Here is a 26296-nt window from a genome sequence, read left to right on the forward strand (position 1 = left end):
AAGGAGACCCACAAAGGGATTTCTCTGCAGGAGGAAGGTCAGCCAGCAGAATGTCAGGTGTGTTCAGAATGACGCTGCTGTGTGCAGCACTGCCTTTATACCCCAGTAGATCAGCCAGGTGCAAATCACAGGCTGACACCTGGAGAGGCTCTGTCCCCATCCATTCCCATCTGAACATGAGGCAATTTTGTACACTGGCTCATACAGTATCCAAGGCCAAATTATCCAATGGGCATTATGGGTACAGGCCCTGGGGCCCACACCCAATGGGGGTCCATGTTGGGCCCACATAGGGCATACATCAGCAGTGTATAGAGTACTGCTATTGGTACCACTGGCTGAGAGATGTTAGAAATGTTGTTTCCTACTGTATAATTGACAGTTTTTACAATGTTATGTTGTGGAACGGGGCCCCAGGAACACTCCGGACCCAGGGGCCTGTGCACTTTTAATCCGGCCCTGACAGTATCACACCATCTTTAACAAAGAAGACTTGATCTTTGGACTTTTTCATTTCAAAAATCTTTCTGACAACAAAACACGAATGTTTCAGGGTAAAAATACTCTGTGCTTTTGTAAAATGAGATTTATTTGAATGAAGGTTTGGTATACAGATTCTGAAATAGCACTGATGGAATCTACATTCACAGTTGATGCTTAACTAACATGAAGTCACTTCACCACAAGCAAACAGCACTAAACAGCCAAGAAGATGTACTATAGAATTGCAGACCTCACATTTTTAAAAGTACTTTTAATTCAAATAAATAATTTAGGCAATAAATAATTTCCCACATACAGGGAAGTTTAAAAATACAAACAAAACAAAACAAAAAAGTCTATATAAAAATAGAAAAGGCATAATGGTTCAAATATAAAACATTTCTCTTAATTTCCAGCTATAAATGAAAACAAAACAAAGGAAAAACAGAAACTGATGCATATCTAAAGAAAACAGGTTTGTAAAGAGCGATTTGTTAGTTCTCTAAAAGCAGAAGATATTCAGACAGGTGGTGAATGGCTAGCTGGTGACTGCTGAACCTCCACACAATTTCCTCCAGTCCAGAAGTAAAACTGACAACAACGACAGAAGAGTCAGGAAAACAAAAGCCCAGCTTCTCTGATTCGGAGCTTTTCCTCTGAATGGCTAACAGAAACTGTTCTGGTCTTCGACAGGATTTAAAATGAGATAAAACCACCTCAGATGATGAATATTTACCGAACAGAAACTGAAAACCTGCATCCATCTTCATCCTTCATCAGGAATCCAGACAATCAGCCAGGAGCTGCTGATCAATATCCTGATTAACTGGTCATCAGCAGTGTGAGTTCCTCGATAAAAGCAGATCATTTCCAACTGATCCGGACTCGTTCTACAGCTGGTGATCTTCCAGGACTGGGCGTCCCAGTAAGTCCAGTCCAAAGTCAGAGCATGGAGAAAACCCAGGATCAGACTCTCCAGTCCCAGTTAGCAGCTTAAAACTTAAGGTTCCTAACAGTCCAGCTCGAACAAGACTGAACCAGTATGGCTTGTTGGGAAGGGTTTCTGGCGAACAGAAGAAGGTGGCAGCATGGTGCAGGACGGCAAAGCCGCTTCTGGAACAATGTCATGTGGACCGACCAGAACAAAGCAGACAACTCAAACACAGTAGTGGAGGGTCCAGGTGGGTCTGGAGGTCCTCCACGCACTGAGTGGACCCAAACACAGCAGCAAATCTGCGAAACAAGGTGTAGACCTAGTCCAGTAAGTCTGGATCCAGCTGGACCTGCAGCCTGGTTCTGGTTCAGCCTCCGAAAATGCTTCTTCTGCTGACTGCAGGTCCCAGGCCATCTGGAGGGGGAGGAGGTCTTGGTAGGGTCCAGACCTCATTCTGACTCCAGGATCCAGAACATCTGGATGGGGTGGAGGTCTCGGTAGGGTCCAGACCTCATCCTGACGGCAGAAACCAGACCATCTGGAGAAGGAGAGGGTCTCAGTGGGGTCCAGTTAGAGTCCAGACCTCATCCAAATCTCATCTTGTCTGCTGGTAGGACCTTCAGATCCTGAAACTCTCTATTAACTGAAGCAACAATGGGATGAAGAGATGAGCAGACTGGTGACATCATCCAGAACACATAACTGGAACTTGTAGAAGCTGCTGGAGGAACTGATGGAACTAGTAGAAGCTGCTGGACGAACTGGTAGAAGCTGCTGGAGGAACTGGTAGAAGCTGCTGGAGGAACTGATGGTGGAACTGGTGGAGGAACTGGTGGAAGCTGGTGGAGGAACTGGTGGAGGAACTGGTAGAAGCTGCTGGAGGAAATGATGGAGGAACTGGTGGAGGAACTGGTAGAAACTGGAGGAACTGGTGGAGGAACTGGTGGAGGAACTGGTGGAGGAACTGGTAAAAACTGGAGGAACTGATGGAGGAACTGGTGGAGGAACTGGTGGAGGAACTGGTAGAAACTGGAGGAACTGATGAAGGAACTGGTGGAGGAACTGGTAGAAACTGGAGGAACTGATGGAGGAACTGGTGGAGGAACTGATGGAGGAACTGATGGAGGAACTGATGGAGGAACTGGTGGAGGAACTGATGGAGGAACTGATGGAGGAACTGGTGGAGGAACTGGTAGAAGCTGGAGGAACTGATGGAGGAACTGGTGGAGGAACTGATGGAGGAACTGATGGAGGAACTGGTGGAGGAACTGGTAGAAGCTGGAGGAACTGATGGAGGAACTGGTGGAGGAACTGGTGGAGGAACTGGTAGAAACTGGAGGAACTGATGGAGGAACTGGTGGAGGAACTGATGGAGGAACTGATGGAGGAACTGGTAGAAACTGGAGGAACTGATGGAGGAACTGGTGGAGGAACTGGTAGAAACTGGAGGAACTGATGGAGGAACTGGTGGAGGAACTGTTAGAAGAACCAGGAGGAACCAGGTTTCATGCAGATTCAGATTTTCAGTTTTTGTTCAGTAAATAATGAACTAGGGAAACAGGTTTAGTGTTTTTCATTTAATTCTGCCTCATCTTAGCACATTTAAAACCCATGTTGTTGTTGTTCTGTCGAACCTGTAAAACATGCGAATGAGAGAATGTCCTGTCTTTACCACATTATGTCTGTATACATAATGTTTCTCAAACTATTAGGTGGATTTTTGGATAGGTCTATGAGGTTTGCATTTTTCACCAAACCTCCCAGTATTACTGGTTACAGCCTACCAGTATTACTGGTTACAGCCTCCCAGTATTGCTGGTTACAGCCTCCCAGTATTACTGGTTACAGCCTCCCAGTATTACTGGTTACAGCCTCCCAGTATTACTGGTTACGGCCTCCCAGTATTACTGGTTACGGCCTCCCAGTATTACTGGTTACAGCCTCCCAGTATTACTGGTTACAGCCTACCAGTATTACTGGTTACAGCCTCCCAGTATTACTGGTTACAGCCTCCCAGTATTACTGGTTACAGCCTCCCAGTATTACTGGTTACAGCCTCCCAGTATTACTGGTTACAGCCTCCCAGTATTACTGGTTACGGCCTCCCAGTATTACTGGTTACAGCCTCCCAGTATTACTGGTTACAGCCTACCAGTATTACTGGTTACAGCAGCCTACCAGTATTACTGGTTACAGCCTACCAGTATTGCTGGTTACAGCAGCCTACCAGTATTACTGGTTACAGCCTACCAGTATTACTGGTTACAGCCTCCCAGTATTGCTGGTTACAGCCTACCAGTATTACTGGTTACAGCCTCCCAGTATTACTGGTTACGGCCTCCCAGTATTACTGGTTACGGCCTCCCAGTATTACTGGTTACAGCCTCCCAGTATTACTGGTTACAGCCTCCCAGTATTACTGGTTACAGCCTCCCAGTATTGCTGGTTACAGCCTCCCAGTATTACTGGTTACAGCCTCCCAGTATTACTGGTTACAGCAGCCTACCAGTATTACTGGTTACAGCAGCCTACCAGTATTACTGGTTACAGCCTACCAGTATTGCTGGTTACAGCCTCCCAGTATTGCTGGTTACAGCATCCCAGTATTGCTGGTTACAGCCTCCCAGTATTGCTGGTTACAGCCTCCCAGTATTACTGGTTACAGCAGCCTACCAGTATTGCTGGTTACAGCCTACCAGTATTACTGGTTACAGCAGCCTACCAGTATTACTGGTTCCGGCTGGCAGCTCTGCTTCACAGCACACAGTTGTCTCGTCTCAAAGCGATCAGTAGAAAAACATTATGTTCAGTTTCACCGTGCCTTCATAATTTCCAGATACAGCACAACAGCAGTAGTGAGTAAACCATGTGACGATGGTAGATAGTCCGCCAAAAAGCCGCGTCCAACCGATGTTTGTATACACACAGCACAAACCATTAAAGTACCTTAAATCACACACTCAGTGTAAGCCATGCAGCAGATTCTACACCCAGACAAGCCAAATATAAGCAAGCATTAATGTGACATCATCAGATGTTACTCAGAAACAGAATAAAGTCCTTTCAGATTACAATAAATGAAAAATGAAAGTTTGCATCTTTACCAGATCATATCAGCTCATCCTCTGACTTCAGTTGCTTTCAGAGAGAGAATAGAAACCTTCCCATGATTCTGTTTCCTGAACAAAAGTAGAATCTCTGCCATGCGTTTACAAAGTATTCTGTGTGGAGGAGAAGAAAGAGAGGAAATGGATTTGGGACGCAAAGGTTGATAAGCAACTACTTTTATTCACTCATTACATAAATCATGCATGAATGAATCAATCTGGTGTTGTTTTCTCTGACATCTTTTATTCCCTACTGATGAATTTGGCACTTGCACTCTTTGGTGATCTTAGTGGCGAAAAATGCCCCATAAATCATTAAAACAACATATTTTAATCTCAAAGTCTTTATGGTTTTAAATAATTTATTCTTTAAAACCTCCAATTTTTTTTTATTAACAAAAATTATGTACTTTTTTCCTACTGGGTTAAACTGGCTTCCATTGTAGGCAGATGCATGAAATTCTGACATAATACCAGGATTTCCTGTCATAAATGCCATAAATGTCACCAGAGGGAGAATCGGATACTACATAAAAATTAATTCAGTCAAATCAGCTTTGTCACTAATCATTGGCAGATGCAAGTGTCTAATCATTCCTATAATATTTATGATCTGGAAAATAAAAGAGAATTTGAACATTGAAACTGCAATTTAAAGGCTTAAAAGATTAATACATTTTTGGTAGTTTTCAGGTCAAAAGTTGTTGAAATGATTTATGAAAAAAAGCTAAAAAAAAAAAAGCAGATGTTTGATGACTTTATGGCAGTTTGATACATCCATCTGGAGGTCACCAGATGATTTGAGGAGGTCTTCAGATGGATGTATAGATTTGGGGAGGTCACCAGATGGATGTATAGATTTGGGGAGGTCACCAGATGGATGTATAGATTTGGGGAGGTCACCAGATGGATGTATAGATTTGGGGAGGTCACCAGATGGATGTATAGATTTGGGGAGGTCACCAGATGGATGTATAGATTTGGGGAGGTCACCAGATGGATGTATAGATTTGGGGAGGTCACCAGATGGATGTATAGATTTGGGGAGGTCACCAGATGGATGTATAGATTTGGGGAGGTCACCAGGAGAGCTTGTAAAGGGCAGAACAGTTTTCTGAAAGGACTAGGTGGTTTTCCATACTTCACTTCACATAACATCATCCTGCCGGATGAGGTGAGCGATGTCTGAGCATCGTCAGTAAGGCTTGCTGTCATTCTTCGAGCGCTTCAGCTGAACTTTCAGTCTTTTCATGCCGATCTGGAAGCCGTTCATGGACTGGATAGCTGCCTGCGATGACACCGGGTTATCATAGCTAACGAAGCCTGTGGGAGAGAAGAGAAGGTGCACAAGTTTTAAGGAAGTTGGCACCAGCTGCTCAAGAAATTTACCATTTTGTATTAGGGGTGTAACCATCCTTACATCCTCATTGATACAATGATTTATTATCCAGTATGGATGATTTTCAGAAAAAAATGGGAAAATATTTCTATGTTGGACTCTACTAAACATCTAAAAACGATATTTGACAATCAAATTGTTTTAAAAACTAACTAGTTTCTCTGTTTCTTCTTGTCTTCTTTCATTTTAATGTATAATTTGTATTTTATTTAAAAGAAAAACAGATCACTTTTGAGACCCCAAATGTAACACTTCACACATTATCATCATGCCATCAATAACCTTGTTTTGTTCTTATTTTAATTGTTATGTAAACATTGATTTCCATCGTTTACTATTGTTCTTATTTTGTTTGGCTTATAAGGGACTAAAGATTAAATCTAACTTTGCTATAATCTATATATGTTCATTAATAAAATGTTCTTTCTGTAAACAACTAAAATGTGTGATTGTAATCTGAGAAAAATTGGAATTCCAACGGTGGGCTATAGTAGTGATAAGCAGGTTGCATAATCTAAGTTGTAAAAGCTTTTTTGAAATACCTGAGTTAAACAGTGATCCATACTAACAGGGTGCAAAACCAGTCTAACCCAAGGGAGGTATCACCAAGTTCTAAAGAGCTTTGTGGTATTACAGGCATCAACTTCCTACCACCAGAAAAGCTGGTGTTGCCTCCAGAGATCACCTCTACCCCATGAAACCTGATTAGTTGTTGTATTCTTTCTCCCTAAAGAAAGTAGGATTTTGCTTTTGAACCCACTGTAACCTGGGAGGATTCTTTGGGCATAAACACCTGCACAATACTGAGTTAGCTGGGGAAGCACAACATCATGACTGAAACAAAGAAGTTGTGAACGCAGAAGGTTTGTGGCAAAGTCATCCACCAACCTGCTAAGAGTCCTGGGACTCAGGCACCAGAGCCAGCACACAGCCATCAAAACTGCATCCAGTCGCTCTGGGTGAAGAAGAACAACCCTTGCTGGGCACCAAAGTAAAAAGCCAGGAAGCATGTGGTCAGCCGAGGCTGGACTCAGGAAAAAGGATGCCCGTGCCATGTACAGTCCCAAGAGACATCTGCCATTTAACATCAAGATGACTCATGTGGAATGGTCTCGTCGGATGCAGGCTCAGGATTAATCACCCAGTGGCTGGCCGACATAATGTGAAGGCCAAACCACCCCCTGATCCAGAGGAGCAGGACTGGTGATGTGTCCCAAAGTTCAGCATAAAGCCTTCGTGGCAACCATTCACATGGTAATATCTATTGTATGTGTGATGGGGGCCATAATGTATGGGTTTTAGTGAAGTGTGTTTCACTGCATTCCATTCTTTGAATTGTTTGCTGTGTCATTAACTCTCCCTGGAGGCCCATCATCCCCTAACTAGTTGCCAAGCAGAAACAGGTGTGAGTGTCCCTGCAGGATATAACAGGAACTACAGGTGGGACAAAAAGAGGGAGGAGCAGAGGAAAGAGAAGAAGAAGAGAGGACTTATTACCCTGTCTGTCCTGTCTGTCTGACAGGGAGCGTACCACTGGCTCAGCAGAGTGAGGGCAGGACAAGGAGCCTGAAGTGTAGCAGCTGTTCTGGGATCCAATGGTTCTGTCCAATGGTTCTATCCAATGGTTCTGTCCAATGGTTCTGTCCAATGGACTACAATGGCAAAGTTTTGGATCCAGAGAGGGAGGCCAACTGCAGGGCCAGGTAGCAGGGATTGGGGACTACCTCTACAGAATGGTGGACTGCTGAGTCGTCTGTCTTTTGAAGGCAGACTAGACATTGTGGTGTCACCGTGAAGAAGAGGAGAACCAGAAGAGGAAGTGTTCTCCGAGGGACCCACTCCAAGCCGCAGCATTGGATTCTTTTAAAAGGACGTGCTTGTAGAACTGAATTTTAGTTTGTTAAAAATAAATTGGTTTTACTAAACTTTTATTGTGACTTCAAATCAGCTCACCATGCTTTTAGGAGGACTTCTGTAGTTAACCAAACTCTCTTTGTTTTATTACATTTGAATTTTTTATGTCCTAAAATGTCACGGCCACTGATACATGATCTTGCACAAAGGATACTAACACTATGTTCCTGGGTTTGTGAATCCAGGAATATCAGCTAGACTGCACATAAACAATATAATCGGTGTATGCCAGATATACGTATGTTTGTAGGAAATGCAGTGACAAGAAGATAGTTTTGACTGTTTTATCTTACATGGTGTCGACAAACAAACCCAAGTATGCTACAGCTGTTGCAGCAAAAGTGACAGCAACACTAAAGCACAGCAGTTTAATGGAATGGTGGTCTTGAAAGCTTCAGCAAAACGGGTAAAAAAAAAAACCTGGTTAGGCTCGATGTCGTTAGTGCAGTTTTATGACTTTCATAATACAAGAATTATTAGAGTAGCTGGTCTGCTGTCATCTGGTTCAGATGTTTGGTGTTTTTACGGTCCTGGAACAAGACAGGATGTTATCCACAACACAGGAACTCTTTTCTGACTCGACATTGTTCCAGTTCAGTTTCTCTTTTAACTGAATACAGGGGACAGATGACGTCTCTGGAGACAGACGGGCTAGAGGTGCAGACAGAGGAGGTTTCTGGAGACAGACGGGCTAGAGGTGGAGGCAGAGGAGGTTTCTGGAGACAGACGGGCTAGAGGTGGAGGCAGAGGAGGTTTCTGGAGACAGACGGGCTAGAGGTGGAGGCAGAGGAGGTTTCTGGAGACAGACGGGCTAGAGGTGGAGGCAGAGGAGGTTTCTGGAGACAGACGGGCTAGAGGTGGAGGCAGAGGAGGTTTCTGGAGACAGACGGGCTAGAGGTGCGGACAGAGGAGGTTTCTGGAGACAGACGGGCTAGAGGTGCAGACAGAGGAGGTTTCTGGAGACAGACGGGCTAGAGGTGCAGACAGAGGAGGTTTCTGGAGACAGACGGGCTAGAGGTGGAGGCAGAGGAGGTTTCTGGAGACAGACGGGCTAGAGGTGGAGGCAGAGGAGGTTTCTGGAGACAGACGGGCTAGAGGTGGAGGCAGAGGAGGTTTCTGGAGACAGACGGGCTAGAGGTGGAGGCAGAGGAGGTTTCTGGAGACAGACGGACTAGAGGTGGAGACAGAGGAGGTTTCTGGAGACAGACGGGCTAGAGGTGGAGGCAGAGGAGGTTTCTGGAGACAGACGGGCTAGAGGTGCAGACAGAGGAGGTTTCTGGAGACAGACGGGCTAGAGGTGGAGGCAGAGGAGGTTTCTGGAGACAGACGGGCTAGAGGTGGAGACAGAGGAGGTTTCTGGAGACAGACGGGCTAGAGGTGGAGGCAGAGGAGGTTTCTGGAGACAGACGGACTAGAGGTGGAGGCAGAGGAGGTTTCTGGAGACAGACGGGCTAGAGGTGGAGGCAGAGGAGGTTTCTGGAGACAGACGGGCTAGAGGTGGAGGCAGAGGAGGTTTCTGGAGACAGACGGGCTAGAGGTGGAGGCAGAGGAGGTTTCTGGAGACAGACGGGCTAGAGGTGGAGGCAGAGGAGGTTTCTGGAGACAGACGGACTAGAGGTGGAGGCAGAGGAGGTTTCTGGAGACAGACGGGCTAGAGGTGGAGGCAGAGGAGGTTTCTGGAGACAGACGGGCTGGAGGTGGAGGCAGAGGAGGTTTCTGGAGACAGACGGGCTAGAGGTGGAGGCAGAGGAGGTTTCTGGAGACAGACGGGCTAGAGGTGCAGACAGAGGAGGTTTCTGGAGACAGACGGGCTAGAGGTGGAGGCAGAGGAGGTTTCTGGAGACAGACGGGCTAGAGGTGGAGGCAGAGGAGGTTTCTGGAGACAGACGGGCTAGAGGTGGAGGCAGAGGAGGTTTCTGGAGACAGACGGGCTAGAGGTGCAGACAGAGGAGGTTTCTGGAGACAGACGGGCTAGAGGTGGAGGCAGAGGAGGTTTCTGGAGACAGACGGGCTAGAGGTGGAGGCAGAGGAGGTTTCTGGAGACAGACGGGCTAGAGGTGGAGGCAGAGGAGGTTTCTGGAGACAGACGGGCTAGAGGTGGAGGCAGAGGAGGTTTCTGGAGACAGACGGGCTAGAGGTGGAGGCAGAGGAGGTTTCTGGAGACAGACGGGCTAGAGGTGCAGACAGAGGAGGTTTCTGGAGACAGACGGGCTAGAGGTGCAGACAGAGGAGGTTTCTGGAGACAGACGGGCTAGAGGTGGAGGCAGAGGAGGTTTCTGGAGACAGACGGGCTAGAGGTGGAGGCAGAGGAGGTTTCTGGAGACAGACGGGCTAGAGGTGGAGGCAGAGGAGGTTTCTGGAGACAGACGGGCTGGAGGTGGAGGCAGAGGAGGTTTCTGGAGACAGACGGGCTGGAGGTGGAGGCAGAGGAGGTTTCTGGAGACAGACGGGCTAGAGGTGCAGACAGAGGAGGTTTCTGGAGACAGACGGGCTGGAGGTGGAGACAGAGGAGGTTTCTGGAGACAGACGGGCTAGAGGTGGAGACAGAGGAGGTTTCTGGAGACAGACGGGCTAGAGGTGGAGGCAGAGGAGGTTTCTGGAGACAGACGGGCTAGAGGTGGAGACAGAGGAGGTTTCTGGAGACAGACGGGCTAGAGGTGGAGGCAGAGGAGGTTTCTGGAGACAGACGGGCTAGAGGTGCGGACAGAGGAGGTTTCTGGAGACAGACGGGCTAGAGGTGCAGACAGAGGAGGTTTCTGGAGACAGACGGGCTAGAGGTGGAGGCAGAGGAGGTTTCTGGAGACAGACGGGCTAGAGGTGGAGGCAGAGGAGGTTTCTGGAGACAGACGGGCTGGAGGTGCAGACAGAGGAGGTTTCTGGAGACAGACGGGCTAGAGGTGGAGGCAGAGGAGGTTTCTGGAGACAGACGGGCTGGAGGTGGAGGCAGAGGAGGTTTCTGGAGACAGACGGGCTAGAGGTGCAGACAGAGGAGGTTTCTGGAGACAGACGGGCTAGAGGTGCAGACAGAGGAGGTTTCTGGAGACAGACGGGCTAGAGGTGCAGACAGAGGAGGTTTCTGGAGACAGACGGGCTAGAGGTGGAGGCAGAGGAGGTTTCTGGAGACAGACGGGCTAGAGGTGCAGACAGAGGAGGTTTCTGGAGACAGACGGGCTAGAGGTGCAGACAGAGGAGGTTTCTGGAGACAGACGGGCTAGAGGTGGAGGCAGAGGAGGTTTCTGGAGACAGACGGGCTAGAGGTGGAGGCAGAGGAGGTTTCTGGAGACAGACGGGCTGGAGGTGGAGGCAGAGGAGGTTTCTGGAGACAGACGGGCTAGAGGTGGAGGCAGAGGAGGTTTCTGGAGACAGACGGGCTAGAGGTGCAGACAGAGGAGGTTTCTGGAGACAGACGGGCTAGAGGTGCAGACAGAGGAGGTTTCTGGAGACAGACGGGCTAGAGGTGGAGGCAGAGGAGGTTTCTGGAGACAGACGGGCTAGAGGTGCAGACAGAGGAGGTTTCTGGAGACAGACGGGCTGGAGGTGGAGGCAGAGGAGGTTTCTGGAGACAGACGGGCTAGAGGTGCAGACAGAGGAGGTTTCTGGAGACAGACGGGCTAGAGGTGCAGACAGAGGAGGTTTCTGGAGACAGACGGGCTAGAGGTGCAGACAGAGGAGGTTTCTGGAGACAGACGGGCTAGAGGTGCAGACAGAGGAGGTTTCTGGAGACAGACGGGCTGGAGGTGGAGGCAGAGGAGGTTTCTGGAGACAGACGGGCTAGAGGTGGAGGCAGAGGAGGTTTCTGGAGACAGACGGGCTGGAGGTGGAGGCAGAGGAGGTTTCTGGAGACAGACGGGCTAGAGGTGGAGGCAGAGGAGGTTTCTGGAGACAGACGGGCTAGAGGTGCAGACAGAGGAGGTTTCTGGAGACAGACGGGCTAGAGGTGGAGGCAGAGGAGGTTTCTGGAGACAGACGGACTAGAGGTGGAGGCAGAGGAGGTTTCTGGAGACAGACGGGCTAGAGGTGGAGGCAGAGGAGGTTTCTGGAGACAGACGGACTAGAGGTGGAGGCAGAGGAGGTTTTAGTGGAAGTGGAGGGAGATAAATATGTGTTCAGGTCCATGTCTGATTTGCAGTAGGACAGAGTGGAGGTGTGCTAGGAAAGCTGCAGATGATGGAGGGTGGCTGGTCTGTTGGACTTGAGACTGAACCTCGTGAACATGCTTAGCTCATCATCTCTGTCCCGACCTCATCAATATGATTCTCCTTTATCTGGATCTTTTTTCATTCCTGAGCACACATCTATATTGTTCTGCTTTCTGACTTTCTCTTGTAGTCCTCTTGCTCTTCTTCATTTTTGTTTGTGGTTTTATGTCTTCAACAACTCAATGCCTCCCTCCCTGAGTTTTTCTTTTCTTTTTAATGTTAAGCAGTTTTTTTAGGTCACAAGTGATCCAGGGTTTGTTACTGGGAAAGTTTCTCACAGTTCTTTTTGGTACAATGCTGTCCACAGAGAGCCAGTTATGTGTCACATGGCACTGATGTCCTCTCCACGGAGGACATTCTAGTCTGTTCTTTAAGTACTCTTACAGTACTCCTTACCTATTTTTGGTACAAATGAAGTTTAATTTTAAAAGACACCAACACCAACACTATTTTAATGGCATTTTGTGAAAACTTCATAAGGCCTACTACATTATAATGTCTTTCAGGTAATCAATAGGGTATTTATAAATAAACCAATAGTAGTATTTTGTATGAACTCACCAAAACACTTGCTAAGGTTAGTCTGTTTGTCGATGAATACTTTAGCAGAGATCACATTTCCAAAAGGCAAAAACATCTGCAGCAGGTCCTGGTCTCCAAACTCCTGTGGCAGGTGGTAAATGAACAGGTTTGCACCCTCTGGACCTGCCAATCAATAAGTTGGGTTTAACTCAGTAAATAATCAATATCCTCATACACATTTAGCTTATTACTCAGTAAATACCCACAACACGTACAGCCATGGTGACTGTAAGATCCAGAGGAGTTGGGTTCGAGGATTTCCAAGCACAAGAAGCGGGACACACTTTTTACTGGTCAACAGTTATCATGATTTATCAACTAGTTTTTTGGGCATTTTTTGTGTTTTACAGAAGTAAATATGCAAAGAAGAAGAAATTAGGTTGTCCTTTTTAACACTTTATCCATCTCTGGTCATCATGCAAGTCTAAAAGTTTCCATTAAGGTCTCGGGAAGAAGAGGATGAACTGAACTGCTGCAAAATAACATTAAAGATAAAATACTCCACAGTAAAATAGATCTATCTGTTTGATTAGATCAATTCCATTTTTAGGAAGAAAGATGAGTCATTTCATCGTAACGAAAAACTGACAAAACCTCGTCAGCTCTGTACCTCCATCAGATGTCTTGGTTTCATTTCTTTGCAGTCTCAGTTTCAAAGCTTTATTTTTGTTTGTTTTTCAGAGAAAATACCTTTAAAAATGAAGCTAACAGGTAAACTTATGTTCAGGAGCAGGACCACACCTCAACAACATCCCTGGTGAACCTTCTTACTCCATCCTACCCTCCACGCTGCATTTATCCATCATCCACTTATCCAGTCTTCTGTTCCCCACTCTGTTTCTCAACCCTCCATACTTTGCCTTCTTTCATCTTCTCTATCTCTTCTTCCCATTTCCTTCCTCCTTCAATCTGCTTTTTTTCTTGGCTCCCCCAAGGTGCCCACTCAGGGTGGGCACCTTCCAAATGACTCTTCTTCATCCAGCTTGTCCAACACCACCCCAGATGCCTACTTCAGATCCGCCTTCCTTTAACATTTATTAAATGACTGAAGCAGACATTGTTCTGGCGGTCCTTGCTCGTGAAAGAGAGTTCTGGGGTTTTCTACAAGAGCCTGTTTACAAAGTTGTATCTAATCTCCTCTCAGCTTGCAGAACTTACCCTCCTTTTGGCTGCCTGCAGCGGAGACGTTCTGCTGGGACAGCAGGCTCTGGTTGTACAGGTTGGGGAGGGTAGCAGCATACTGCTGGATCCCTGAGTAGGCCTGGCTTAGAGCCTCCATGGTGCTCCCCGAGCTGTTAGACAGACCTCCAGAGGCTAGACTGCCGTTTAGCGCCGCCATGCCTGTATCAGTTACAAGAAAATACAAAAAAAGACAAAGTTAGGCAAAAATAAAATGAAACTACCGGCAAAAAGATGTCAAGATCAATTATATTATTTGCTAAAAAAAAAACCACAAAAAGGAAAGACAGAGATTGACAGAATAACTGGTGTTAGAATAGATGCATGCTTTTCACGTAAAATGAAGACAAATAATAAAAAAAACAATAAACAAAGGAATAAAAAACAAAATGTTAGCAATTCGACATATCACATTAGAAATTCCTATCAGCCAACAGCACCATGCCACATATGCATCGCAGACATTTCCAGAGGCGACGCAAAGGCTGCCAGATTTACCTCCTGCAGCCATGCATTTGGATTGCCGTCACATAAAGGAAAGAAGTACAAGGAGTCTGCTGCATTAAAGGAAAAGCGCAACGAACACCAACACTTTCTTGACTAACGTGAGAAATTTGGAATCATTGATCAAACGCACGAGACTGTTGTATATTCCAAATACGACTAGCAAGCTTTATTCACCATTTTGACACTTTTCAAAATGCAACTGCAGGCTTTCATACTCTCCTGCTGCCAGTGATTGGCTAGAACAGTCCATTGAAGTGGGGCTAAAATCCCAAGATTTCAAACTACCAACACATGTCCACAGCTGCAAAACAAAAGGAGGGAGGGGGATGGCTGGGAATGGGCGGGGTAGGAATGGAGTCCATGGCAGAGGGATCCTCCCTCTGGCTCTCTCCTCCCGTCGGCGTTGGTCTTGGCGTGGCTGGTGGCACTGGGCCCTGGATGGATGTCTGGGTGGGAGCCGGGGACTCTCCGGCCCATGGAGCGCTGGGCCACCGGGGATGGGGGGGCGACCGGGGTGCTGCCTCCTGCAACGCCTGGTGGACTGGGACTTGCCCTTCAGCCCTGGGGCTGTCCCGGTGAGGTGGGGGCGCCGACTGCAGCCAGCTGAGGAGTTGGTCGCCCAGGGGAGGAGTCCCTCTCTCCTGGTTGTGCCCCTCCCCATGCCCCCCTCCTCTTCCACCACCCGACATCATACATACAGCATATAGGGCACGGTGGGGGGGTGAAGTCGGTGGTCCCAGGAACCCTAAGGGGCATTTTCCGATGGATCCTGGCGACCACCTGCCCCACTAAATTTTAATTGCAACATAGACACCAATATACATTTAGGGTTTGGAGGGGACAGGCGCCTTGGCCATGGGGGGGGGACAGGAGCTACAGCGGGGGCCCTTGCCCATCCCCTCCCATTGGGGTCTTTCTCCCCCCGATTTTACTCACAACTTAGACACTATTACATTTACACAAGCAGCACACACACTTAATACACACACACACACACACACACAGACATAAACAAAGGAATGCTGAGGAGGGGGGGTCTGGCGGTCTGGCAGCAGCTGGTCCCACCCCCCCACGGCCACCCCTTTTTTTACTTGCACTACAACCACGACCCACCCATGCACACACCACAGAGGCGGGCGGGTGGAGGGGCGAGGGGTCTTCCTATGTCCCCTCCACCAGTCTGGGGCCTGCAGTCCTCCGGCTCCGGCTGGGATTGGGAGGGAGGGGGAGGGTGGGAGGGAGGGGGGATAGGAAGCAGCGGGAGGGTTGTGGGGAGGGGTTGTTGGGGGGAGGGTCTACGGACGTGTCCTTGTCCTTGGGGATCCCGCCCCTGGTATCGTGGTGGCGCCGGCCCACGATGGTTTTGCTCTGGGTGGGCGGGGCCCGCTGGGTCTTGGCCGGGGCTCTGCCGGGGGGGACGGGTGGTCCTGGGGCCTGTGGGCTGCCGGCTCTCTGTGCGGCCCGCGCTTCAGCACCCGGCGCCCGCCGGGCCGGCGTGCCGTCGCCCTGTGCTACCCGGTGCCCCTGCCTCGTGGCGCCGCGTGGCGCCTGCCTGGAGGCTTCCACTGCTCTGGGCTCGGGGGACGGAGGCTCTCTCTGCTTTGCCTGCCCGGGCTCTGTGCGCGGTGGGCTTGCCGGGCCCTGGGGGCCTTGGCTTCCTCCCCTACACCTCGGGTCGTGGTCGTGCTCCCCTACAAGCACTCAGCTGATCTTTGATTGCATGATCACAGGTTAAACAGTCACACGTGCACGCCCACATGCGCTCATCTTCCCATCTGCTTCCTACTAAATGTTGCTGATGACTCTCTGTAGGTATGTTTAATAACGGTTGGTATTGTCATTGTTATTTTATTTATTCATTTACTTTTTTACTTTTCTTTTTCTTTTTTTTGTCTGTTTTTGAATATTGTCACTATTCTACTTATGTCTTGTTGTATTTTTTGAGTACTTTATATTGCTTTGCAAATACTGTAACTTTAGCAGCTTAGACACGCCTTTCCTTTCTCTCTCTCTTTTTCTCCCTTCATCTTTGTTTTTTTTCCTCTTCCCTTGCCAGGTCCAGCTCGGCCATATCAAGACTGATGATGATTGCAAGATAAAAAACATAAATAAAAAAAAATGATCATAATAATAAAAATATTCAGATTATCAAGGGCAGCTATATACATGAGATGTCTCCCTTGACAGAGCAAATCTGTCTGGCAAAAATACGGCACGCAGATTGTTGTTCTGTCTGCTGAGATGCTGGACAGGACAGGTTAAAAAAAAAGAAAAGAAAAGAAAAGCAAGGTGGCCTGCCCAGTACCAAATCCCCCAGTTCCATCTGCCTAAGAGACTGTGGGAAAGCGGTGGCCTCAGTTTGGCCTTCACACTGGTAAAGAATATCGTCTCCCATAATGTAAAGTGCCCTCTGCCAAAACATCTACGCTTGTTCCCATTAACCTCAGAGACTTCATCAAACCAGGGTTTGGATCCACCTTCTGAAGCGCTGCTTTATATTGAAGAACATCAAAACCTAGATCTGGACTGGATCTCCCTGGTTGCACATCTAACTTTGCTGAACCCCAAAGCTTATCCCTTCTCCTCTGAGCTCTTGACTTGGCTGGTCTAACAGATCCCAAGTCCAGTTCCTCGTTATAAACGGGTCAGCCTTCTGTGCTATTGTGGTAACAAAACTGCAGCAGCGTCCTGTAACCTTTGGGTCAAAATTCAGGTCCTCAATGTTTGAACTGGCCTCCCTTGATCATCAGCAATACTTGGTGTTTCAGCTTTTACACAGTGTATCAAATCTCGCGAAGTGGGAACATAAAGCCCAAGACTGACTGCATAAAGTAACTTTGTCACTAAAGCTACTGGTAAAAGATAAACTTCATCATCGACATTTTCTCTCTCATCACCGTGTACACAGCTTGTCTCAGTTTTGGCATCACTCCATAGCTCTCCAAGGACTATACTGGACAGAAACACAGACTGTGAGTTGCTTGCATTAAGAGGACTAATACATGCCGACCATATACAAATAAAAGTACTTTTATATCAGTTCATGAGCAGAAGCAGGGTGAGGGGCCTAGGAACTGAACACGGCTTGCTATGTGCAGCAGCTGGACAGGTATATTGTGTGTTACCCATCTGATTACACTGAAAACATCCTACATCTGGCTTTACACCTGCATTTATTCAAGGAGTTTCCAATAAGTGAATTGTCTGTTCCAGGATAAATTCTCAGGTCTTCTCAGCTGGAAGGTTTCAGCTAATTGTGTCTCCTCTGGTTTTTCAGGGACGCACTTCCACCTTTGAATTTACCATCCTGAGAAACTACTCCATGGTCATCAGTTCTGAAATGTTCTTCACTATGGATTTTTCAGGATTCAACCATGTTTTAAACATGCCCTTCGACAAACACAGAGTTCTCACAGGTTTTCACCTGATGAATATCCAGGGGTCTGAACCGCCTGCGATAGGTGTCAGCAGTTTTCTCATATCTGGCAAGAATGGACTCTTTTGCAGGACGTGCTGAAGGGACTACTTTCTTGGCTGGTATGGGAACGCATCGAGATCCCCACCCCCTTCAGTTACTGGATCCTTCTCAGTGGAACCATGAGGTATATTTGCTACCAGAATATGGTCACTGGCCCTGTAAAATGGGCCCACTGTCACGAGGGTGGTGGAGGTGAGAATCCAAATGCAGGAATCGGAGCTAGGGATGCAGAATATCAAGAAGTTTTAATCCAACACCACTGAACTGAAACGAAGGGAAGCGAACACAGGAGACAAACACAAGCAATGGACCAGCAGTGGGAACAGAAACCAAGCGGTATAAATACACAGGAACAAAACGAGACACATGAATCTAATGAACAGGAACAGAGGCTAAACAGGGAAGACCAGGTCTAAAGATACAAAACAAGAAACCAAAACTAAAATTACAAAACACACATCATGGCACTCATAGTGATTGGACTACAGTGGTCATGTGGTGTGAACGCTGGGATACTTTACACATTCATGCAAAATTTTGCAGCTACAGTCTACTTTACATTTAGTTTTCTGTTAAACATTTAGCAATGCAGCCGATACCAACGAGCGTAAAAGCTTTACAATCATAATCTGCGAGACACGGTGAATTTTACAGACTTCTACGTATTTGAGGCTCTTTTTTTTAATTCTCTCATTCCCATTTGCGGCTCTTGGTGTCAAACATTTACTTCCTGCTTAAGCTGTGTTTTTCACTGAGGGCTTGGCTACAATATCTTAATTTAACCCACATATTTACTTTTTCTCACGACAGATCAGTTTATTAAAAATTAATACAAGTTTAGCTTTACAGTATACTTGAAATGTGAAGAAAGGATGTCATGTTTCCAATTAAACCTGGAAGACTGAGCAGGCTAAACCAACTTAGTTTAAATAATCATTTATATATTTCAGATAAACCATCATATTTGCCTTTAATGAACATGTATCATATAAAAGTTGTATAACCACTAGTTTAGGTTTATTAGGTATTCAATTTATAAATGAAATTAAATGCTAAATTAAATTAAACCAAATTTATTCATAAATAAAATTAATAAAATATGTTTTGCAAACCCTTGCTGAAGAGTGAGTGTGACAACTGAAAAAAACACAATCATGGTATTGACTTTTAGTTGGATGGTGCTGCTGTAGCAAGTTGGAGTTCTGACATCCTAAGAGTGTTTGGCTTTGAATTTAAAGTTGTAATTATTGAATTAGCTACATAATGGGGGTTTAAATAGATAGTAAATTTAACTGTGGATTTAGATATTAATAATCTAACTGTTAAATGAGTGTAAATGTATTTTATGCATTCTTGAAAGCACCTCCAGTTGGTGGGTATTATAAGTGTTATTATAAGCCAGGTCTGGTCCAGACCTCTCTATAACCTTTAGTCCCATGTCTTTTAGACCCTTTTGTTTATAAATTATGAGCCTTTTAATATGTACTAAAGTCAACATTCAAAGGTCGGTTTTTGAAAGAAGGAGTCAAGATGTTTATACTGAAGTATGTGTTTTGCCACATGAAGACCTTTCCTGTGATGTTTTAGTGAAAGATTATTAGCTTAAGACAAGACCTAAAATGCTGGATTTAGGGTCCCCACCAACCTAACTCCAGCATTTTAGGTCTTGTTTTGAGCTAACAGGAATGTACTAGATTGTGAATAATATTAGAATTATAAAGGTTAGTCATTTTGGAATATACTTGCCAAAAAACTGAAGGGAATAAACAAAATGACAAGTTTGTATACTAGGCCGTGTATGTGCTCTCTGAAATAAGAGCTCTTTCGGCCTTTTGCCTGAATGAATTTAACTGGGTTTCCAAGCAGAATGACTGAGAAACGTACTTCATATGCGCAGCTCATACTGCCTTTAAGCAGCGAACCATTTGTAAAGTAATCACAATCTGTCCTGCATGTCAATCTGTTATTGCTGATGTGTTGTTGTATATAATAGCAGTTTTTATTTCGAAGAGGGGGCAAGATGGGGCGGCTTTTGGATCTGCAGTTTCTGAAGTGACTGATCAAGTTATGGGAATGTGCTTAAATGTATTCATATTGATGTTCAATAACGACAGACACCCACTAGATTTATATTATGTTGAACACTATTTTTAAAAGGTTGGTGGACAAATGAAAAAAGTTTCCAATCCACAAATAAGCTGAAAACATTTGAAAGACAGATTTACACCAAACATTCCCCCTTGTGCTGGTGCAGACAGCAGCTGCAGGTTTTTACCTGCCAAAGATCCCATATTGATCCCAGCTCCAGCAGAGGCAGCGAGAGATTGAAGCGCCCCCAAAGGAGCCATGGGGTTCACTGACGAGTTGTTGTTCGAGGTGGGGGGAGAACCTGCTTTGGGAACAAATAGTGTTATTATTTCATATTGTATAATATAAAATTCTATTTTTAAAAAATTATAATGGACACTGGGACAACAGAGAAGAAAGTCTTGTTTTCCATAAATCAGCCTCATGACACCCACTTGAGTGTTCCTGGGGTATTAGGACTAACATTACCAATTTTTCTGCTCCATTCCTCAGGGCATCAATCTAAAAGCAGATTTCATGACTACCTCAACTGTAAACTTTGAAATTCTCTGAGTTTTGAAGATTGAGTCACAATGCAAATCCCTTAAAAGCTCTAAATCAGACCCATTTAGAATTTCAGATTAGACATGATCTGGAACTCGTGACTGAAACTGATCAGATACAACCAGTGATCTGATAACATACAACCTCTGATCAGGTACAGCACAGGTGTCGAACTCCAGTCCTCGAGGGCCGGTATCCTGAAGGTTTTTGTTGTCTCCATGTTCCAACACACCTGACCAAAACTTAAAAACAGGTTGACAAGAAGCTGCTGGATGCATTTGATTCAAATCAGCTGTGCTGAAAGAGGGAAACAACAAAAACCTGCCAGATACCGGCCCTCGAGGACTGGAGTTTGACAACCCTGAGGTACAACCTGGGAGAAGCTACTACCTGGAATTACAAGCAACCACTCATCAGATACAACCTTTGATAAGGTTCAATCATTGATCAGGTACAACCTGGGATCAATACGATCCCTGACCAGGTATGAAATGGGACTAGGTATGATCTCGGATCAGATGCAGCCTGGGATCAAGTACAATGTCGGAACAAGTACGACTTCGGATCAGACATAACCTCGGATTAGAGGTGAAAAGTATTCAGTGTTTTATTCTTGGTTAATGAACTCTTGCTTGTCAATCATGCTATGCTAACTATGCATTTGTTCTATCCAAAGCTAGAATTATTAATCCATTTATAACATTGGTGTTGTGACATTTTATTAAGGTCAAAGAATTGGGAAAGTTTAATCCTGAAACTTAAAGATGAGATCTGAAAAACAAAAAAATCCACATATGTAAGTCCCACCTCCACACCAAAATCCTTGCATTCTGATTGGGCAATGGTGTAACCCCCCCACCCCCAGTCACAAAATATAGTTGCAGAGAAACTTGACAGAGGTAGAGGTAAAGAATATCATGAAGAATTAACATTGCGACATTCTAACAAAGAAAATTAAGTTTTTGTCTTTTTGTTGGTGCTTTGTCCTCATTTTATTATTTTCTTTAAATAAGACAAAGATATGTTTTTGTAAGTCTCTATTTTTGCTCACTGTACTAAACCAGGAAGCAGTGCTCATGGACACTAACTTTTCTTCAGTGTAAGACTCGTATTTTCATGTGGACAAGCTATGGAAGGAAGCATGAAGTTTGTCTGTCAGAGTTAGTAAAATCTGAAGCTTTTACCCTCAATTCTAAGGTTTTGGCAAGCTTACCAAAAACCACAAGACTCTGGCTGAGGAAAGAACTGCTGGTGAAACCAAGGCACCTATGCTTACGAGAACCGACCCACGTCATTCATTTTTCTAGCTGGTGGGTAAGCTTAATAATTAGTTAAACCTTTTATTTTTTTACTTAGAGGCCATTGGATCATAGTTGAACCAACTCCTGTCTCAAGACGGCTACCTCCAAATTCATAGGATCAGATTCTTTCGTTCCACTCTTGTCCTGATCAAGTAAGGACATATTTCCCATTCCCACATGAGCTAAACGACTTCTATGCTCGTTTTGACATGGACAACAACGAAACAGTCAACAAAACCAGACTCCTAACAGAACATCAGCCCCTCATCCTCACCACTACAGACGTCTACACCACACAAGGCTGCTGACCCAGATGGCATCCCTGGTCGTGTGCTCAAAGCATGTGCAGAGCAGCTTGCAGAGGTCTTCACGGACATCTTCAACCTGTTCCTCGCCCAAGCAGCTGTGCCAAAATGCCTTAAATCCACCTTCAATGTATCGGTACCAAAACACTCCAGCCTGGCATGCCTGGATGACTACCGGCCAGTTGCACTCACACCCATTGTGATGAAGTGCTTTGAGTGGCTAGTTCTGTCGCATCTGAAGAGCTGCCTCCCACCCACATTGGACTCAAATGAGTTTGCCCACCGCAGCAATAGGAGTACAGAAGATGCTGTCTCTACAGCGCTGAACTCTGTGCTCACACATCTGGACAACACTAACACACATGCACCGATGCTGTTTGTGGACTTCAGCTCAGCATTCAACACTATCAGACTGTCAAAGTTAACCACTAAACTTGGAGACCTGGGCATCACCACCCCCTCTCTGCTTCTGGATACAGGACTTTCTGACCAACAGGCCCCAACATGTAAGGTCAGGCAACATCTGCTCTACCACCGTCAATTTCAACACAGGCGTACCACAGAGCTGCGTGCTGAGCCCATTCCTGTACTCCCTCTTCACCCACAACTGCAAGCCCGTACATGGATCCAACTCCATCATCAAGTTTGCTGATGAAACCACAGTGATTGGCCTCATCAGCAACAATGATGAGTCGACCTACAGGGTGGAGGTTCAGCACCTGGCCATGTGGTGAGCAAACAGCAACCTTATCATGGACTTCAGGAGGGAGAGAAGATGCACACATGCCCCCATCCACATCAACGGGGTGGTAGTCAAGTGTCTCTCCAGCTTCAAGTTCCTGGTGAGGACTTGACTTGGACCACCAACACCTTCAGCTTTGTGAAAAAGGCTCACCTGAACTTGTCCTTCCTGAGAACCCTTAAGAAACACCATCTGTCCTGGTGAACTTTTACCGGTGTGCGATTGAGAGTATCCTGACCAGCTGCATCACAGTCTGGTATGAGAACTGCTCTGTCTCAGATCACAGGGCACTGCAGCGGGTGGTGAAAACTGCCCAGTGCATCACAAGGACTCCACTTCAAGCCCTTGAGGACGCCCAGAGGAAATGCTGTCTGCATCGAGCTTGCAGCATCCTTAAAGACGCCTCCCACCCTGCACACAGCTGTCTCCCTGCTGAACTCTGCCCCCCACTGAAATACCTCACAGGATCCTACATCCCATTAGATCAACCCCAAACTGACTGAATACTATGTACTGAATATTGCACCAGCCCCTCTGTTTCACTGTTTACTAGCCTGATGCCCATTATTGTTTACACTATTTAATGTTCATTGCACAAGTGTTTAAGTTCATATAAGACCTGTAAATACCATCTGTAATTATGTTCATAGCTTCTGCCAACATCAGATGTATATTTAATGCACATACCCATACCCATGTATTGTATATATTGCATATATTTTATGATCATAGTACCTAAATCTGTATACTGTGACAATCACTTTATGCCACAGCTGTAAAATAGACACTTGTACATACTGTAGATAATCAAGATGTATGTGTTTTGCTGGGGGACTTCAATGCTCACGTGGGCAATGACAGTGAGAGTGATTTGGAGGCATGGTCCCCCCCCTCTGAACCCAAATGGCGTTTTGTTATTGGACTTCTGTGCTCGTCATGGATTGTCCATAACAAACACCATGTTCCAACATAAGAGTGTCCATATGTACACCTGGCATCAGGACTCCCTGGGCTGCAGTTCCATGATGGATTTTGTAGTCGTATCGTCGGACCTGCGGCCACATGCCTTGGACACTCGGGTGAAGAGGGGGGCGGAGCTTCAACTGATCACCACCTGGTGGTGAGTTGGCTCAGATGGTGGGGGAGGAAGCTGGTCAGATCTGGCAGGCCCAAACATGTTGTGAGGGTCTGCTGGGAACGTCTGGCTGAGTCCCCCGTCAGAGCGAGCTTCAACTCCCACCTTCAGCAGAGCTTCAACCATGTCCCGAGTGAGGCGGGGGACATTGAGTCCAAATGGGCTGTGTTCCGTGCCTCTATTGCTGAGGCGGCCAGCTGGAGCTGTGGCTGTAAGGTCGTCGGTGCCTGTCGTAGCGGTAATCCCAGGACTTGTTGGTGGACACCAGCAGTGAGGGATGCCGTCAAACTGATGCCGGCTTCGGCTGTCGCCAATATTTCGAAGACCTCCTCAATCCTACCAACACATCTTCCGATGAGGAAGCAGAGCTGGAGGACTCAGGGGTGGACTCTCCTATCTCTGGGGCTGAAGTCGCTGAGGTGGTCAAAAAGCTCCTTGGCGGCAAGGCCGTTCCTTAAGGCTCTGGATGCTGTGGGGCTGTCCTGGCTGACACGCCTCTGCAGCATCGCGTGGACATCGGGGACAGTGCCTCTGGATTGGCAGACTGGGGTGGTGGTCCCCCTTTTTAAGAAGGGGGACCGGAGGGTGTGTTCCAATTACAGGGGAATCACACTCCTCAGCCTCCCTGGTAAGGTCTATTCAGGGGTCCTGGAGAGGAGGGTCCGCCGGATAGTCGAATCCCGGATTGAGGAGGAGCAGTGTGGTTTTCGTCCTGGTCGTGGAACAGTGGACCAGCTCTATACCCTCTCTGGGGTCCTGGGGGGGGGCATGGGAGTTTGCCCAACCAGTCTACATGTGCTTTGTGGACCTGGAGAAGGCCTTCGACCGTGTCCCCCGGGGGCTCCTGTGGGGGGTACTCCAGGAGTATGGGGTACCGGACCCCCTTGTACGGGCTGTCCGGTCCCTGTACGACAGGTGTTAGAGCTTGGTCCGCATTGCCGGTAGTAAGTCAGTTTCGTTTCCACTGAGGGTTGGACTCCGAAAAGGCTGCCCTTTATCACCGATTCTGTTCATAACTTATATGGACAGAATTTCTAGGTGCAGCCGAGGTGTTGAGGGGATCCGACTTGGTGGCTTCAGGATTGGGTCTCTGCTTTTTGCAGATGAGGTGGTCCTGTTGGCTTCATCTGGTCGTGATCTCCAGCTCTCACTTGAGCGATTCGCAGCCGAGTGTGAAGCGGCTGGGATGAGAATCAGCACCTCCAAATCTGAGACCATGGTCCTCAGCCGGAATAGGGTGGATTGCCCTCTCCGGGTCGGGAGTCAGGTCCTGCCTCAAGTGGAGGAGTTTAAATATCTCGGGGTCTTGTTCACGAGTGAGGGAATGATGGAGCGTGAGATCGACAGACGGATCGGTGCAGCGTCTGCAGTAATGCGGGCTCTGCGCCGGTCTGTCGTGGTGAAGAAGGAGCTGAGCCAGAAGGCGAAGCTCTCGATTTACCAGTCGATCTACGTTCCTACCCTCACCTATGGTCATGAGCTGTGGGTCGTGACCGAAAGAAGGTGGCTCGGGCATCTGGTCAGGATGCCTCCTGGACCTCCCTGGTGAGGTGTTCCAGGCACGTCCCTCTGGGAGGAGACCCCGGGGAAGACCCAGGACACGCTGGAGGGATTATATCTCTCGGCTGGCCTGGGAACGCCTCGGGATCCCCCCGCAGAGTTGGCAAATGTGGCTGGGGAGAGGGAAGTCTGGGTTTCCCTGCTTAGGCTGTTGCCCCCGCGACCCGACCCCTGATAAGGGGCTGAAGATGAGATGAGATGTTATGGGATCAGGCATGACTTTGAATCAGGTACCACCTTAGATCAGACACAACCCCAGATCAGATATGACCTAGGACAGGGGTGTCAAACCCAAATTCACAGGGGACCAAAGTTAAAAAGGGGACCAAAGTCGAGGGCCAATCCAGTTTAGTTTGCTTCCATTTACTCTGATGATGCACATGGGTCCATTCCAGACAATTGGTGTTGCTTTCTACATGCAAGTGCATCAATTTGTGGAGTTAGGCTCTGAGCTGAAGAAATCCTCAGGATTAGGTGAAGGTGTTCATCAGTGAGACAACTTGTGTGTGCTATTTTGTTCATCTTCATTAAAGAAAACGGTTGCTCAAACAGATCTGTACTGCCGAACATAGAGAGCATATGCGCAGCTTTGGCATGGACTTGGGGCAGCGTGTCATGATGAGGTGGAACGGGAGATTCTCATCATGATGAGGTGGAATGGGAGATTCTCATCATGATGAGGTGGAACTGGAGATTCTCATGGTGATATGGTGGAACAGGAAATTTGGGAAAAAAATGATTTCATGAGTTGCATTGACAGACCAGCTGACCAGGTTCATGATTTAAATATGGAAGGAAATGGAGCAAGACGTTCAGATAGATAGATTGACAATACAAAGA

General features: G+C 46.8%; 1 protein-coding gene across 10 annotated transcripts in view; it reads right to left on the bottom strand.

The window, feature by feature from the left end:
- Positions 1–5719: 5719 nt before the first annotated feature.
- Positions 5720–26296, bottom strand: part of celf1 (cugbp, Elav-like family member 1) — a gene marked incomplete at both ends in the record, with an annotated part of 75978 nt that continues 55401 nt past the window's right edge. For 4 of the 10 annotated variants that reach the window (XM_079238289.1, XM_079238291.1, XM_079238286.1 and 1 more), the window contains 4 exons: positions 5720–5847; positions 12598–12741; positions 13777–13959; positions 20058–20174. In XM_079238289.1, the coding sequence (XP_079094415.1) occupies positions 5720–5847; positions 12598–12741; positions 13777–13959; positions 20058–20174 (572 nt within the window). Of the gene's footprint in view, positions 5848–12597; positions 12742–13776; positions 13960–20057; positions 20223–26296 lie in introns of all 10 variants that reach the window. The other 6 variants (XM_079238290.1, XM_079238292.1, XM_079238288.1 and 3 more) reach the window with 3 other exon arrangements.

The sequence above is a fragment of the Telmatherina bonti genome (assembly GCF_933228915.1).
Source record: "Telmatherina bonti genome assembly, chromosome: 1".
NCBI classification, from domain to species: Eukaryota; Metazoa; Chordata; class Actinopteri; order Atheriniformes; family Telmatherinidae; genus Telmatherina; species Telmatherina bonti.